The 17563-nt window shown below is 34.9% G+C and overlaps 1 protein-coding gene across 2 annotated transcripts in view; it reads left to right on the forward strand.

Annotated features, from left to right (window-relative positions):
* The window catches only part of LOC128998705 (stimulator of interferon genes protein-like), a 50376-nt gene that overhangs the window by 18318 nt on the left and 14495 nt on the right, over positions 1 to 17563 (forward strand). Inside the window, exons 5-8 of one of the 2 annotated variants that reach the window (XM_054424955.1) lie at positions 249 to 360; positions 2208 to 2380; positions 8885 to 8950; positions 15797 to 15965. In XM_054424955.1, coding sequence (XP_054280930.1) covers positions 249 to 360; positions 2208 to 2380; positions 8885 to 8950; positions 15797 to 15965 — 520 coding nt within the window. The remainder of the gene's footprint in view (positions 1 to 248; positions 361 to 2207; positions 2381 to 8884; positions 8951 to 15796; positions 15966 to 17563) is intronic. The other variant, XM_054424956.1, reaches the window with a different exon arrangement.

The raw sequence follows: 17563 nt of genomic DNA on the forward strand, positions 1-17563 counted from the left end.
ACTATTATCAGGCAAGGCTGAATACAACTGTCTAAAAATTTATCCACAATGTTCTCAGGTATTCTCAATTTCTTTTGTGGAGCTCCTTTTCTAGCTAAAAAAGAACATTTTTATCTAGGTCGTTTCCCTAATCCAAAAGAGAAAAATTTTTCAGCGGAAAAAATAAGTTTTTGCATATCTGTCAGCTTTAGTTAGCTTTTGAATAATAATTCATCTTAAATAATACTCACTAAGAATTTATTTTACAGCAAGACTGCGCCCTGTTAGAGTCTCACAGGCTGATGAAGCCGTTTACGTACTGTGGTGGAAGTGCGATGGCCTTCAGTTTTTATCACGGTTACCTCAAGTTAATTGCACCTGGTTAGTATATTTGTGGATATTTGACACATAGTTTTGATTACGTTGGGTCAGTTTAGATGTAAACTGCTGGTTTGGGATAGCTTAATAGTGTAGTCAGCCCTCTCCATACACAGTCAATGTGTTCCTGCGATTTTTCTATGTAAAGAGAGTACAATTAATAGACTACTGTTGGTAAAGAAACAATTTCACAACCCCTTCTGAGAATTTAAGTTTTTAATCATGTTTTTCACTCTTTCTCATTCATGCTACTTGTGCTATACTGTAATACACTCCAATACAACGCTTCTGCAGCTGCAGATGTGCTGATTTTTTGTTGATGCATATCCCCTATGATGTTGTTGCCAATGAAGAGAGTGACTCTTCATATTCCATATTATACGCACAATGCATTTTTTGGCTCGTTAATGCGTCTTTTCAGTCCAAAAGCATTAATTATCAATTGTTCATTTTGCTCTTTAACTGACACTAGTGAACACCTGTTTTAGGTTTTATTCTTTGTTTACTGTTTCAGTGACACCAAGACTGAATAAAAGCAATTACCTTTGCAATTATTTGTTTCAAAGGGAATATAGTTATAATTTTATGATTTAATATTTGTTTTGAGTTGATGTTAGTTGTTCCTTACTTATAGTTCAGGCACCTCAGCTTAAAAAAAAACAGGTTTATCTGTGATCTGAACACGAATACAACACAAAGGCGGTTTGTGTTTTGGTTTGCCAAAAAGATTTTTGACTGGAAGACCTGTTTTTACAAAAATATCAAAATTTGTTTAACATAAGTATTTTTTGTTAGAGCCTACAGCAAATCCGATCCCATTATTGGAAACTAGAGTAAATTTCCTTCAAAACAGTTACTGATATATTCATATTTGAGCAAGTACTTTGAAACATGGTTGTTCACATTTTAAATAATTGTGGAAATATCTATTATTTCCTACTGTTACACAGTTTTTCTGACTTAGCCTTGTCTTGTTTTTCAAAAATTCATTTTGTAAAGCTTGGAAAATGAAAAGCCTCCCACCACGTTACAACGGTTACAACTCATTAATAAAATCAGGGAATAAACATTCTCAAGATATTATTTTACAACACCACATAAGTTATCTCTACCCAAGTAACTCTCTACCCAAGAGTTAGGTCTCTACCCAACTCAACACCAACCACTACGTACACGGTACGTGTACGGTTAACCACCAACGACACTAATATCCACTTGACAACGTCTTTGCACAGCATGCCAACTCGACAACAACCACTCTGTACGTGTACGGTTACACCACCAACGACACTAATGTCCACTTGAGAACGTCTCTGCACAGCACGCCAACTCGACACCAACCACTCTGTACGTGTACGGTTACACCACCAACGACACTAATGTCCTCTTGACAACGTCTCTGCACAGCATGCCAACTCAATACCAACCACTCTGTACGTGTACGGTTACACAACCAACGACACTAATGTTCACTTGACAACGTCTCTGCACAGCACGCCAACTCAACACTAATGTTCACTTGACAACGTCTCTCTCGAATGTCCTGTCAAAACAGTCCTGAAGGTCGAACAAACCAGAGCATTATCGGAACTGATCAGCCGGGTCAAAGGCGCCAGCTCGCTTCGCCGCTGCCGCTAGTTCATGTCAACAATAGGTGCGCTGTTATAAAATAATATCTTATCCCCCTAGGAAAACGCCTCGTTACACCTTGCTGAATTGGTTCAAATTGCCTAACACTTTTAAATATGGCATGGCTTTTAAATTTTTAAATATGGGTAAACCAAGGGGGGGAAGCCAAAACAACAGTTTATCATATTCATAATGTTATTATTAATCAAAATAATTTTCAGGCTTGATCAGCAGAATAACTCAATTTCAAGATAATAACCAACTCAATACCAACCAGATTCCACAAAAAAAGCTTTACATACTGATCCCATCATCATCATATGTTTTTGACAAACTTGATGGGTATCAACAATGGACGAAAACACAGGATCTCAAAATGTACCATGTTGCTGACGTGAGTAGCCCTACTACTAGTTTATTTCGTGTCTACAGTAGATTCCCTATTAACAAATTTCCCCAATAGCAAAGAAGCTATTATTATAAGGGGCATGGTATGACCTAGAATCAGGAACTATGTAATATTTTCCATACATTTTTTGTTAATAAACTTTTCCTGTGGTATTCCTATTTATTAGCTATTTACATAAATATTGATTGTAAAATTAAAATTCAAACATTTATGAAATAACTTTTTAATCCAGTGAGTAGAGGTCTGTTAACTTACAAACGGTCGGTAGTTCAAAACTTTTTATATGTTGTCTAGGATGGTAAGTAGGTGTTAAACATGCAAAATGCACAATTTCCCCCCCTCCGTTTTGTCAACCGTTTGAAAGGGTGCTAAAAAAACAAAACAAATTAAAACAAGGGGTATATACATATATTTTTTTTTTGCTTTTGTGACTCCACATTTTATCCAAAAACATTTGACTAGAATTTTAGTTCATAAAAACTACTTATGCTACTTACATGTGACGGCGCAAAATTGCTCATGTTGCAGGAACTCTATGCCCCTTACAAATATCTACTACACCGTTGCTAATATCTGATATATACAAGTATGCAAAGTCACAGTGTCCGCAGTGCAATTAGATTCTGGTGTAGACAGTGTAGCATATTTAAACACAATGTTTTTCTTTTTTTTAATGAGATTCTGGGTAAGGTTCTTTGTTCTGAGCTAATATTCATGTATTTCTCACAGATATAAAGTTATACATAGTACAGTAGTAACAGGGCCGGATTTAGCATTTTGGCGCCCCTAGGCCCAAATAATTTTCCGCCCCCTAGTCTGGTCACAGTTACTTTCCTTTAAACCTTTATTTAAAACTATATCGTGCCCATATAAGCCTAAGTTAATTGCTTGAATACCACTCCTCGTCGGAATTTCATCATTGCAAGTTATTTGAAGATTTTACTTGTTTAGCAACAATATGCCGTCTTAAACACGTTTAGCAATTTTATGCTTTTAGTAAATGCTCACGTTTGTGGGACTGAAACAAAACAACTCAACCCTCCGAGCATTCCTGCAAAAAAAACATGGCCATTAATTCCAATTTCAGGCCCAAAAACATGAACTCCATACAGTACGTGTACCATAGAATAAACATACTCTTTTAGTAGATTTGTCATCATTATTAGCTTAAAACAATTATTGTTATTAAACCTATTTTATCCAAAATAAAACGATCTAATCACAAACAATAGGTCGTCTCCTGGTTGTATTACAAGAAATTAAAACACACATTATAGAACTACCCCTAAAATAATAGAAACAAAAGTAAGTCTAACTAGCGTCCAGTGTCACCAACATGAACTAGACGTGAAAAAATTTGAAATAACAATGTGATAAGAAGTTGACTTGAGTTTGAGTTTTATTTAATCTATGGTAGTACTGATTCTAGGTTATATTTCCAAAGCAAAACAGAGCAATATTCCGGCCAACCATACCGATCTAAGGACCTAAGGGTCTGAGGAGAAAATGACAGCATTAATGGTGCTTTGGAGGGTATTGAATTTTTGTAAAACCTATTGCAAACTGAGATTAATATTTTTTCATTAATTTTAGGCTAAAGATAAATTCTTCATTTGGTTTGAATATTAAACACAACGTATTATATATTTTAACTTGATCCTGCAGATTGTAGTAAACTAATCAAAAGATTAGTTAATAACGTTTGTTTTGTGAGGTGAGGATGGTGGGTAACAGTGTCTAGCATAAATGCGCCCCTAATCCCTCCGATCAGTAGCGCCAGGCCAGCATAGTGACAGTGTAGTGGCAATACGATGCGTACCGATCGGGCGCTCGTCAACATCCCTACAGTTTACTCCCGTAGTCCCTTATAACCAATGTTGTAACGAAATTGATGCGTAATTCTGAAAAATAGCTTACACTGTTTAACAATTATTTCTATCTATGAATTTCGGAATCGGAATGCTTTACTAGCCAGAGTTTTTTTTTATCAACTATGACTATTAGATATTAAGAAAAAAATCCTCACGGCCGTGCGCCCTCTGGGAGCTTGCGCCCATAGGCCCGGGCCTACCAGGCCTACTGGGAAATCCGGCCCTGAGTATAGTAAAGTTGTAAAGTTATACACAGAACTTCTCAGTAGTCACATGATTAGTAAAATTAAATTGTTAAACATTTTACTGCTAGTAGTATAACTTGACAGTTTCTCTTTTTTAAGTTTGTTTCTCATCCTTAATATATTATATCTTAAGTTTATGTATTGTACTACAAAGGTCATGTCATGGCTAATAGTTTAACTGTTGTAAGCAATTTACTGTAAACAAAATGAAAAATAAATATATTATTTCTTATTTCTATTTCTAGTGTATTATTATTATTAACAGATTTTTGTAAATATGAATATTTAATTATACATCTCATTTCTATATCTTGTAATATATTACAAATACCTATAAGCGAAAAAATGTCTTCACAAAACTATAAGTAGGCCTATTAACAAATTTATTTGAAAATGTTTAATTTGGTTTTTTTGAAATTTTTCATATAGGGAATAAGCTATTACTTTAGGTTCTCATGATAAAGACATGGACCATGGACCAATTTACTTCATGTTGTTTTGATGAAATTTTGTATAAACGTGTAATCTTACATGTATTTGAACTATTTTGCAAACCAGCATGGAAGAACCATGGGAACCCGATTATGGAGTAAAATAGGTTTTTCCAATTTTAAACCTAAAAATATAGCATTTTATATTTTTTTCCAAACGGTTTAGTTGAACAAGTTCGCCAACCAGAATGATTGGACGATGGGAACGAGGGGGGGGGCTTATGGGGTAAAAATTGTTTTCATTTTAGCGAATTTCCCTATAGGGAAGTAGCTATTACCGTAGGTGGCACGGTAAGACCTAGACCCGGGACCGATTTACTTTTTCATTTTAATGTCCCCAGAGGCCAAAAACACCATTCGTTCAAATTTTTATATATGTATATATATATATATATATACGTCCGTGAACGCGATAACTTGAGTAATTTTTGTCCGATTTTGATGAAATTTGGTTTAAAGGTGTAAAGCGGGATAAACTTGAATGAGTTCGCGAACCAGCATGATTGGACCATGGGAACGGGGCTTTACGGGGGGTTTTATGGGGTAAAAATTGGGTTTTCTCACTTTTGACCCTCAAAACACAAAATTTCCCAATTTCTCTTTAGACCTTTTTAAAGAGCTTAAAAAAACAAATAATTTAGTATATAAAAGTATTTTTGTTTGATTATTAGTAACCAAGAAAATTAAAAAAATTGTAAATTTAAAATTCCCATGTTATTCTTATGGAGAATATTGTCAAATGTTTGTAGTTTGCTTGTTTATGGATATATTTTGATCAAACTTGGCAAATTTATTTTTTACTAAGCTATCAATATTTTACTCAAAAACACACTTTATTAGTTTCCTTGTAGCAGCAAACCTAGGTACTCGTTAAACCTAATGTTATTAAAATATATTTAACTGAAAATCAATTCAGACAAATGGAAATTCGCTTAGTCGGCAGGTTTGCTGCGGCGGGGGTATTTAACCTTATAAATATAAAATTTTTTATTTCTATCCAAATCATTTTGTTGAACGAGTTCACCAATCAGCATGATCGGACGATGAGAACATGGGCCTATGGGGTAAAAATTGTTTTTTTTTTTAATTTTTAACCCTAAAAATATAAAATTTTGTATTTCTTTCCGAACAGTTTTGTTGAGCTTAAAAAAAAAGAAATAACAAGGATTTCTTTCATAGCAGTGAAAGCCAGTTGAGCGGGAGCAATCATGTATCATGGTTGTAACCATAAAGCCATTTTTTATATAAAAAATGTTTATAGATATAATACAAAATACAAATGTTCCCACACTCTGCACTGCTAGGCTTTACTACTTCCTTCACCACTTCCTACGTCATGGACCTGTTTCCCTCACTTACCATAGCATTTTAGGATTGCCAAAACATCAATCAAACTGCCAAAAAGGGTACCCACACTCTGCACCGCTAGGCTTTACTACTTCCTTCACCACTTCCTACGTATTGGACCTGTTTCCCTCCCTTCACATACCATTTTAATATTTTAGATACATTAATCTAACTGCCCCAAAGCGTTCCCACACTCTGCACTGCTTGCCATTACTACTTCCTTCACCACTTCCCACGTCGTGGACCTGTTTCCCTACCTTCCTAGAGCATTTCAAGATTGCAGATACATTAATCTAACTGCCACAGACAGTTCCTACACTCTGCACTGCTTGCCATTACTACTTCCTTCACCACTTCCCACGTCGTGGACCTGTTTCCTTCCCTATCCATAGCATTTTAGTATTGCAGATACATTAATGTAACTGCCACAAACAGTTCCTACACTCAGCACTGCCAGCCTTTACTACTTCCTTCACCACTTCCAACGTTATGGACCTGTTTCCTTTCCTTTCAATCACATTTTAGGATTGCAGATACTCTAATCTAACTGCCACAGACTGTTCCCACGCTCCGTACTGTTTGTTTTTACTACTTCCTTCACCACTTCCTACGTCTTTGACCTGTTTCCCTCCCTTCCCATAGCATTTTAGGATTGCATACTCATTAATATAACTGTCATAGACGGTTCCCACAGTCCGGACTGTACGCGTTTACTACTTCCTTCACAACTTCCTAAGTCGTGGACTTCTTTCCCCCCTTCCTATAGCATTTTAGTATTTTATATACAATTATCTAACTGCCACGAACGTTTCCCACACTCTGCACTTCTTGCCTTTGCTACTTTCTTCACCACTTCCTACGTTGTGGACCTGTGGTATTTATGACGTTTGCTATTTATGAGATGGATCCATGAATGTGATTCACTGACGAATAAAATCAAAATGTTATTTGTTATAAGATTATTTAGCTACGTAAATCAAATCTGTTAAATACTGTATCTATTCGATTAGTGGTCGTTTCCAAATTGCGACTTAAATGTAAACTTAAGATAACGCTTACCCACTCTGTATTATTTGATCAGTGGCCATCAACCGATTTTTTCCTTTGTACTGGGTCTAGGTTGTGGCTTGATTTAACATATGATTTTAATTCTTTGTTTTGCTTACATTTACGTAGTTATTTTGTAACCATCATGGCAACCCATAAGGCTAATGTTAAAATTAAAAAACTTTGAGTTTCTTTACAATTATATAGGCATCATCAAAAACTGAAATTGGTTACGTCTAAACCATCCAAACATTTCACAAAACAACCTTGGTAAGTTTGGCTAAAATATGTTCAACCGTTCGTTATTGAGATTAAGTGTTATAAAGATTGCATTGAAATTGATCCCAAAGAGCTTTGCTTCGCTCCGCTCAACTAAGTATATTGAAGCGTTGTAAGCTAAACATTTACAGAGAAAATTCCAAAAAGTTAAATTTCAAATCTCCTTGTTGTTTTTATGGATAATAATAAACTGTTGCAATTGCTTTTATGAATATATTTTTATCAAATTTGGAATTATTATTATTTATTTCATACTAAGCTATCAACATTTCAATAAAAAACATACCTCAATACCTTCCCTGTAGCAGCAAACCCAAGTTATCATTAAAATTAATATTTCTTTTTAGAAATAAATCTGACAATTTTAGGGGAATAGCTTAGTAGAAATCCAGCCAGGAAAATGGAAATTCGCTTGGTCTGCAGGTATGCTGCGACAGGGGTATTTATTAACTAAAATTGAAACCAAAACAGACAATTTGTGAATGTTTTTGGATTAAATAAGGAGTTATAAAAGAAACAATAAATAGACTCATTGTTTTAATTTGTATTGTTTGTTTTTTTTATTTTTGCCCCCCTTCAAACGGTTGGCAAAGAAAAGTAGAATGATTTTAAAGGTAATTAAATTCTCTACAACTTTGATTGTGATACTTGTTTTCCTAGAATAGGCCATTGCTGAATTACAGTGTCTAAATTTATAAGTTTTTGCAAATTTCAAAAAATTTTATTTTTTACCTTGTTATAAAGTGAATATTTTCTTAACCATAATTCGTGAAACAAAATATTAAACACAATTAGGTAATTTAATTGTCTACGACATTGACTGTATCTTCTTTTTCACTAAAATACACCAAAACTGAGATACAGGCGAAAATCTCAAGAAAGTGCCGATTGTTTTTTGTTTTTTCGAATATGGCGGCGGGTGCGGAGGGGGGAAAATCGTGCACTTCCATTTTAAACATCTACTTACTATCCCAGACAACATATAAAAAATTTAGAACTACCCCACCGTTTGCAAGTTAACCCCCCATTTTTGTCTCTATTTACTGGACTATTTATGCTAATGCTCTTTAAGGTAATTTACTTAGAATCAAAAATGTTAATAAGTTAAGTAAAGTAATGTATTATTAGTAGGCCTATATTTGTTTGTATTTTTATTTTTTATTCTAGACAGCTTTTTATGTCAATTTGACCTAAATTATTTATTTTTAGGAGATGGTTTTCACTCTTGATCCTGGAACACTCAATTTACGAGCTGATTTTAATCGATCCAGAGAAGTATTTACACATATTTATAAAAAAAATCACATAAGTATAAAAAATAAAATGTTACTTGCATACTCATCCATTTAAGACTAATGATGATAAAAACAAAATGTAATTTTTCTTGTCTTTTGAACAAAATTTATGACCTAGCCTACTTTGTTCTTTACAAATAAATTTATTGATTACTTTTTAAAAGTTAAATAATGGTTGCTAAATATTATTTCTGCTTGAACAATTATCACTACGTCTGAAGATAAATCAAATAAGTATAAAGTATGATTGAAAAGTCCTGGAACGGTGTTATATATTTTTTACCTTTATAGATAAAGTAATACAACTTGGTATATCAATAAATCATAAATGTTTACTCTTTAAGCTATTATTAAATTTTTACCCCTTAAGGGGGATGGCCCTTGAGGAGTAAGACAACATTCTCAAATAAAGGTGTGACGGGTACCGTAGTCACCAAAAATTATTTTCTAAATCTTGGGATTATATTTCAAAAGTAAAAGACCTGGTAAATGGATTTCACAATTCATATACCAGTGTCAGAACATTGGCATTTAGTAGACAGAATTCTTGATGACACGTACCTTGCTCAATCGATCGACCCACAAAAACCGTAGACTTAGCATTTGTACTTTAGAGGGACTGAGGTTGGAGTTGACCGAAAGAAAGACACTTGGCCCCAGACTGTTCAAGGGAGCACTTCGCCTGTCAACGGTTTTTTGGTAAGGCGACTACACTCTATACTATTATTTAAACTTTAAAAATTTTGTGATTGTCCAGGTTAGCTTAACGCCATAAAGTCAGTGATTGATTGATGTTAATCGTAATCATTTTTATAATTAATGATTTCATTTATAATTTGTGTGAATAAATATAGTTACTATTAAATTCCTGTTTGAATATAATAACGTGTCAAAAAGAAATATAATTATTAGAGTTTTTTATATAAATTTCATTTGCTTAGGCCTACTTATGTAAAAGGAGCCTGTAATCATTTTATCATCCAATTTTATTATTGTCTTTATTATTATCTTTATCATATTGTCCATCCACTTTATTTGAATAATGATTAAACATTCTTTTAGCTCTCACTAAAGTATTCTTATTATTTAAATCGATCCCGGTTACGCTCCCGGTCACAATTCTAATCGTGGCAAAGGTATCAAATTAAAGTTCTTATTTAGTAAAACACAATGCCGCAAACCCTAACTCAAACGGACAACCAAGTCAAAAATGGCAGCCGTTCATATAATTCTTTAATCTGCATTTTTAATCTTTGAACAATTGCCATGTTTTACCCTGCTGATATTTTGAGCTCAATTTGTTGGCATTGTATTCTACTAATAAAGACCTTTAATGTGATGTGCATATCAACCTATGCTTACATTTATGATTTTCTTTCGACTTCTAAGCTCACAGTATAATCAGCATTGCAAATTCAAGGAATCTTTGAACAGCTGACATTGATTACTCCATTGTCTGCTTGAGTTCGGATTTGTGTCATTGTACTTTACTAACGGAGACCTATAATTTGATACCAAACTCGACCTATGCTGCTATTTAAGAATTTAATCTGACTCCTCGTGGGCCCTCAAGGGATAAAAGAGTAATAATAGCTTAATTAAAAGAGTAGACATTTATAGCTATATTAGATTTACCAAGTTTCATTTCTTTACCTATAATAGTATAAAATATATTACACCATCCGGGACTTTTCAATCACACAGTATACAGAGTGTTGAAAAAAGGTGGGGACATATTTTACCTAGTGATTCCTTTGGTCAAAATAAAGAGAAAATCAAGAATAACATTTTTTCCAAAATCGCTTCGTTAACCAGATATCCGCCCTTTTGTATTTTTACATAAACATTTTTATCTTTTAATATTTTCAACCGATCTTTATGAAACTTGGTGTGTATTTTAAGGTAGAAGAGGCCCGTGTTAGAAAAAAAGATCATCTCGATTAAACCTAAAATTTCAAAATGGCGGCCATTTAAAATTTTTAAACCTAATTTCCTCAAATATGGCTGGTTTTTTTTAAAATGTCAAGGACACTTTTATTTATAATTTTCATTCATTATATTAAAATTAAACGATACCAAGTTCAAAAAGATAAAATGAGATATAGCTTAAATATTATTATTTTAGCGAATTTCCCTATAGGGAAGTAGCTATTACCGTAGGTGGCATAGTAAGACCTAAGCCCGGGAGTGATTTACTTTTTCATTTTGATGTCCCCTGAGACCAAAACCACCATTCGTTCAAATTTTTATATATGTATATATATATAGATTTATATATACATATATATGTGTGTGTGTCCGTGAACGCAATAACTTGAGTAATTTTTTTCCGATTTTGATGAAATTTGGTTTAAAGGTGTAAAGCGGGATAAACTTGAATGAGTTCGTGAACCAGCATGATCGGACCATGGGAACAGGGCTTTACAGGGGGTTTTATGGGGTAAAAATTGGTTTTTCTCACTTTTGACCCCAAAAACACAAAGCTTCCCAATTTCTCTTTAGACCTTTTTAAAGAGCTTAAAAAAACAAATAATTTAGTATATACAAGTATTTTTGTACGGTTATTGGTAACAGAGAAAATTTAAAAAATTGTAAATTTAAAATTCCCATGTTATTCTTATGGAGAATATTGTAAAATGTTGTAGTTTGGTTGTTTATGGATATATTTTGATCAAACTTGGCAAACTTATTTATTTTGTACTAAGCTATTGATATTTTACTAAAAAAACACACTTTATTTGTTTCCTTGTAGCAGCAAACCTAGGTACTCGACCTATCAGTGGCGTAGATACGGGGGGGGGGGGGGATCAGGGGGATATATCCCCCCCCCTTCAACCTATAATGGGTAAAAAAATTGTAATAACATTAAAAAAATAATGTTTTAACGTATGCAATGAAATAGTGAATCTTTTTAATTTTACTTCTATTGTATTAAGCTTGTTTTTCGTAAATATACTTTCAATATCAATAAATCGTAAACAAACTGCAATGCCAGTGAAAGTAGTATGGTTTTTGCGCGCGAAACAGAATACAGACACAAGTCACGGAAGGTCAACAGCCTATCCGCCCCCCTCCCTTCCGCCACCACTTCACCTTTTACACCTACCTGAAATTAATCGTTGTAACGTGAGCAATAAAATAGTTAATCAAATGTCATGCCTATTGTACTAAGCTTGTTTGTTTGTACGTATACTTTCATTATCAATGAATAAATGGAAACAGATAAACTACATTCCGGTAGCCGGTAGCAGTGGTGGGTTGGGTACAGACGTGAGTCACCGGACGTTCCGCGTTCAACCGCCCATCGACACCCTCCTCCTCTAACCCCGTCTCCCACACTACGCTTGATCTGTCGTCTGGTGTTAATTATTGTGCCAGTGTTTTTTTATCACTGAGCTATAATTCTAACTGGAGGTAGCACTGAATGTCAAAGATGCGTGTCGCCAGCCGCCATGTTTGCGTGAGGCGGGTGTCATAAGAAGCCATGTTATTGCTATGACAAAAAAACTCACTGCTATACCAACCTAGTTATAAGAAGCCATGTTATTGCTATGATAAGAAAACCCGATGCTATACCAACCTAACAAAATCAGCGACACGCTTTTGACAGACTTCTGCTATGGCAGTGCTACCTCCAGTTATAATTTTAGCTCAGTGGTTTTTATGATTTTCGTATTCCGTGGTGTCTCATGAGTGTTCTGCGTGTCTGTGAAGTAAACTGATCGGGGTTTTCGCCCCGAAACGAAAATTTGGAGGCGTTAGCTGGTTTGGCAATGGAACAACGAAGTTAATTGATTTTATTACTCGCCTTTGAAATAAATTTTTTTTAATAGGCCAAGTCACGTTATAGTATATTACATTACTAGTCCTGAAAATAAGTGTTTACCGGACGAGTGTGGTCGTTCCCGTGCGAGAAAGGGTCGAGTACGGGATTACCATGCGAGTTCGGCAAACACATTTTGGACGAGTTACGTACAATAGTTTACGCCATACTACTAGATCTTTACAAATCTTTATATATGACCACCAACTAAAGGACTAAAAATCAATAGTCGTAATCTCTAAGAGAGGTTATGTTTTTGTTTATAAACACTCATTGCCACGCAAATACAGTGTATAATCAGCTGATTGGTGACCGGTAAAACTCATTACAGTACAGTAGTACGCAATGAAACCCCATTTGATTAAGCTGGCGGCAAACAGATGTTTTCTGGACTAAATCCTTGCGTGGGAAGTTCATCAAAATAGTGTTGTGTGGGCGTGTGGCGTAAACATATTAATATTAATCAAAATATTCAGTGTTAAAGGAAGTGTTAGAGAAACATAACGTTAAATGTTATCATATAACGAAAAGCCTAGCCTAAGTACTTTAAAAATAAATGTAATAAAAAAACTAGTCCACCTGCAATTAAAGCGAAAAGTTGCAACAAAATTGCATAAAATGTATTAAGTATTAACACCAGATTTCACTTCCTAAACGCTTAAAAATAGTGTTTAGGGAAGTTATTTTTCTAAAATCTTCCCGGACCCCCCTTGCTTGATGAGGGGTATTCCATACCCCCCAGACCCCCCGGTATCCCCCCCCCCATGACAAGGGTCTATCTACGCCACTGCGACCTATAATGTTATTTAAATATATTTAATTGAAAATCAATTCAGACAAATGTAAATTCGCTTAGTTGTCAGGTTTGCTGCGACGGGGGTATTTAGTTGTAATATGGGGCAAACCTGACTAGCTTCTGCCTTATTCTACCCCATTTTACATCTAAAAATCTTAATATATCAGCTATTTATTATTTGATTTTTTTTAACATGGTATTGTTTGATAGATAATTAAACATTCTAAATAAAAGTGTTCTTGACATTTTTTCATAAAACCAGCCATTTTCGAGTAATTTAAGTTTAAAAATTTTAAATGGCCACCATTTTTTAATTTAAGTTTATTTGAGATTAACTTTTTTTCCAAAAAAGGGTCTCTTCTACCTTAACATACATACCAAGTTTCAAAAAGATCGGTTGAAAATATTAAAACATAAAAATGTTTATCCAAAAAATACAAAATGGCGGATTGTAACGAGTAAATATTTGCTATTTGGGCCGCGCGTCTGTTGAGGTAAGCAAGCGGCGGCGGCGAACCTGGCTAGCGCCCTTTGACCCGGCTTATCAGTTCGGATAAGCTTGGGTATCCTGGGACTACCGGATAGCCGAGGAGGACATTCTAGTGGTGGATCCTGTGCAGTGAAGAGTGAGTGGTGTCTTGTGAAGACGACTGGGTGGTGTACGTAGAGAGAAGTGTACGGTACAGTGAGACTGGTGGACAGTTAGTGTCGGTGTCGAGTTGGGTGTTGTGACCCACTACTGGTGAGTGGACGACGTTCTTTTGATCTTGGTTAAGGAGCTGATATTATTAGTTTGATAATATTAATATCTGATTTTATTGCGAGAGTTAGAGTTGTAACCGTGCTGGTCAAAGCCTGACGATAGTTAGGATTTATATTAGTCAGGAATAATATTAAAGTATTCCTGACGGTTCTGGGCAGGTGCTAAAGCGCAAATAATATATTTTATTAAATGTAGTAGATATTATTTTGCGTTGTACCAAGAGTTAGTTACATAACTAATAACTCTGAGGCCCGACAAACCTAGGCTGCACGATTTAGCGTGCGTAGTTGGAAGCACGTGGCCAGTAGGCTAGTAGCTAATATTATTAGCCTATTAACAGAAGCCCAGCTAACTAATATTAAGTAGGTAGTAGCAGTAGCAGTAGTAGGGTTGTTGTTGATTAATCATTTGATTATCTTAATTTAACCTGAACAGCTCGTTTAGTAATCCAACACGTTATCTTGGCAGCTTGGATAGCGGAGTACCGGCTATCAGATAATATATTTATCTAGTGTTTGGATCGTATTTAGTATTTATTTATCTGCTACTAAGTAGCTCAATAATTTGATAGTAGTGCAATTGGCAGTTAGCTTTGCTTGCTTGGCTTGGTATTTATTCAGGCCAGCTGCTAGAGGTGTAGTCACTCTGCCTATAGTATACTGGTATATTATTATATGGTATTATTATTGAGCGAACTGTTTGATTCTTAGCTTGGGCATTAGAGTTGTGTATTGTATAGTGGCCTAGTAGACCCCGCCTGGTGATAACTCGCGTTGTGGTTTTTATTGGCAAGTCGTCGTGTAACTCACCGTGTTTTAGGCACTCTGGGCTTAACTATTGGATAGTTAGGACGAAGCCCGAGTTGCGTAGTCAGCAACGACCCCCTAGGAGTGTGGAGAATCGGCGTAGGTGATTATTGCACGTTTGTTTTGGTGACTTGTTTTTGACTTGTTCACAGTGCCCGTGTATGAGCCAGTCCTATACCGGTTAGACCCGGCTTTTGGCCTAGTGGTTTCCCTGACCTTGTCGCAGACCCTGGAACTTTACCCAGCCATTGTAGGCTGAGCTATCCCCGGCTAACGGTTGCGACTGCATTTTTAAATATTTTTTTCCAGTGCAAGAAAGTAGCGTCGCAGGATATCTGGTTAACAAAGCGATTTTGGGAAAACATTTATTCTTGATTTTCTCTTTATTTTGACCCAAGAAATCACTAGGTAAAATATGTCCCCACCTTTTTTGAAAACCCTGTATATATATATTTTAGTTTGGTTTAGGCAGAAATTTATTTATTATTTTATTACATCCCTTATGTTGTGCAAGTGTATACAACTTCTCAATGTACACAGTCTTTCCCATACAAAGTATTGTGAACTAAGTTATTGCTTGGAGTAAAATCAACAAATCCTCATGGTAAGTATTTATAAAAAAAACACTATTTTTTCAGAAATTTGAGAGCCACAAACAAGACAGAAGTTTAGTGAGAAACAGAATCTACAAAAATACCATGTATATGGTAGAATACAAAGAAAAGGAACATTATTATGTACTCCTTGAAGCAGCATCTCCTATCAAGACATTCTATGAAACATGTAAAGAGAATAAAGAGTTTGAAAGTAAGTAAAAACTTTAATTTATAACTTCATTATTCCAAATAAACTTGCATGTTACATCTTTAAGAAACAGAATGAATTAAACTAGATTTTTAATAGTACATTGCCTGGATTATTGTGATCTTTTGTTTTTGATGTTATAAACCCCAGGGGAAAATGGTGAGATAGGAGCAGTAGTTAGTCAGGGTCGCAGCTATACATTTTTCTAGTCCTTAACTTGCCGCCCTTTCACCACGCAACTGTATATTTTTTCTAAGTGCCAATGGCATTTTTACGTCAGTCTTAATACGAAGTACACAAACTTTTTAAGAAAATGTCCCAAACTTTTGATGACACATTTTATATTACCCATTATTAAAAACGTAATAATTTTAAAAATTGATATATTATTATGAAACTTAAAACCTGTACATACAATTTTTAAGAGAACAAATAAAACAAATTCTTTAATATGTGTTTATTAAATTGTAGTGAACTGAACATATAGCTCTCTATACAGAAAGCCCCTCAATAAGTTTATAAACTTAATAACATTTTATTTTTCTTAATTTTTTAGCAGCAAACATCTTGATTAGGCCTATGTCAGAAAATAAAATTGTTGACGCTCTAGTGTTTAATTTAGATGATACTTGCTAATAACTAAGGCTTTGATTGTCTTATCTAATGATCAGTGGTGGATCCAGCCAGGGGATGGCCATATTTTTCCATATTTTACATATTTTTCCATATGAAAAAGCCATATATGTTTATGCTATTTTTTTACCTTGTAGAGGTTTTAGGACGCTGTCTAAGACACAACCTGTAATGGGTCAAAATTATAGATGGGTTAAGATTTTATATTTATTATTTATTTATCAGTAGACCTATTCCTTACCTGGTTGGTGATAGTGGTTAACCTATCTTGGTCAGGGAAATAGTAGGCTGTTTTAGGCCTATCCTACGGTTGAAGTAGGGATAACCTCACTTTTGGCAAAATCACTAAAGACACTGTTAGTTTTAGAAGTATACAAGTCACGGAATAGCATTGTTATGTACAAAACAGGTGATACACCGTTTTCATTTAACTCCACAGTCCACGCCTATTATAAACCTTTGGGAAGTATGGTCAAAGTTGTTGTTTAGGCTAGGGTGGTGAACTGTGATCACGAATACAATATCACGTACATAACATGCATACACTTTGTCGGACACTAAGTTACACATCACGGGTGGAAATTATAGGTTTTGTTTAAATAAGTGACGATATTAAAGTTCCACCGTATAATTTCACAGTCGGCGCAGGTAAATAACAACATGACCTGTACCACTAGTCGGCTGTCTTGGCGTTGTGTTGTGAATCGTGACAGCACCAAGTTTGCAACTTGTGACTTCATCGATCAGCTGGGAATGAATCTGCTGATTCCCCATCCCTAGAGTATTAGGGAGGGGTTAAGGGGAGGAGATCACTTGTGGGAAAGGGATGTAAGGGACATTCTAATCCTGTGTTTAACAGTGTTAGGACGTGTCTTACTGTTGGTCAGTGATTTGGCCGTTTAAGTGATTTTACGCAGTGCTAAGTGGGTAGTGAAGATCCCTGGAGTATACAGGTAATTCGCCAAATT

Source organism: Macrosteles quadrilineatus, unplaced genomic scaffold, assembly GCF_028750875.1.
Source record: "Macrosteles quadrilineatus isolate MER2022 unplaced genomic scaffold, UCM_ALF_1.0 Scaffold_7__1_contigs__length_78375512, whole genome shotgun sequence".
NCBI classification, from domain to species: domain Eukaryota; kingdom Metazoa; phylum Arthropoda; class Insecta; order Hemiptera; family Cicadellidae; genus Macrosteles; species Macrosteles quadrilineatus.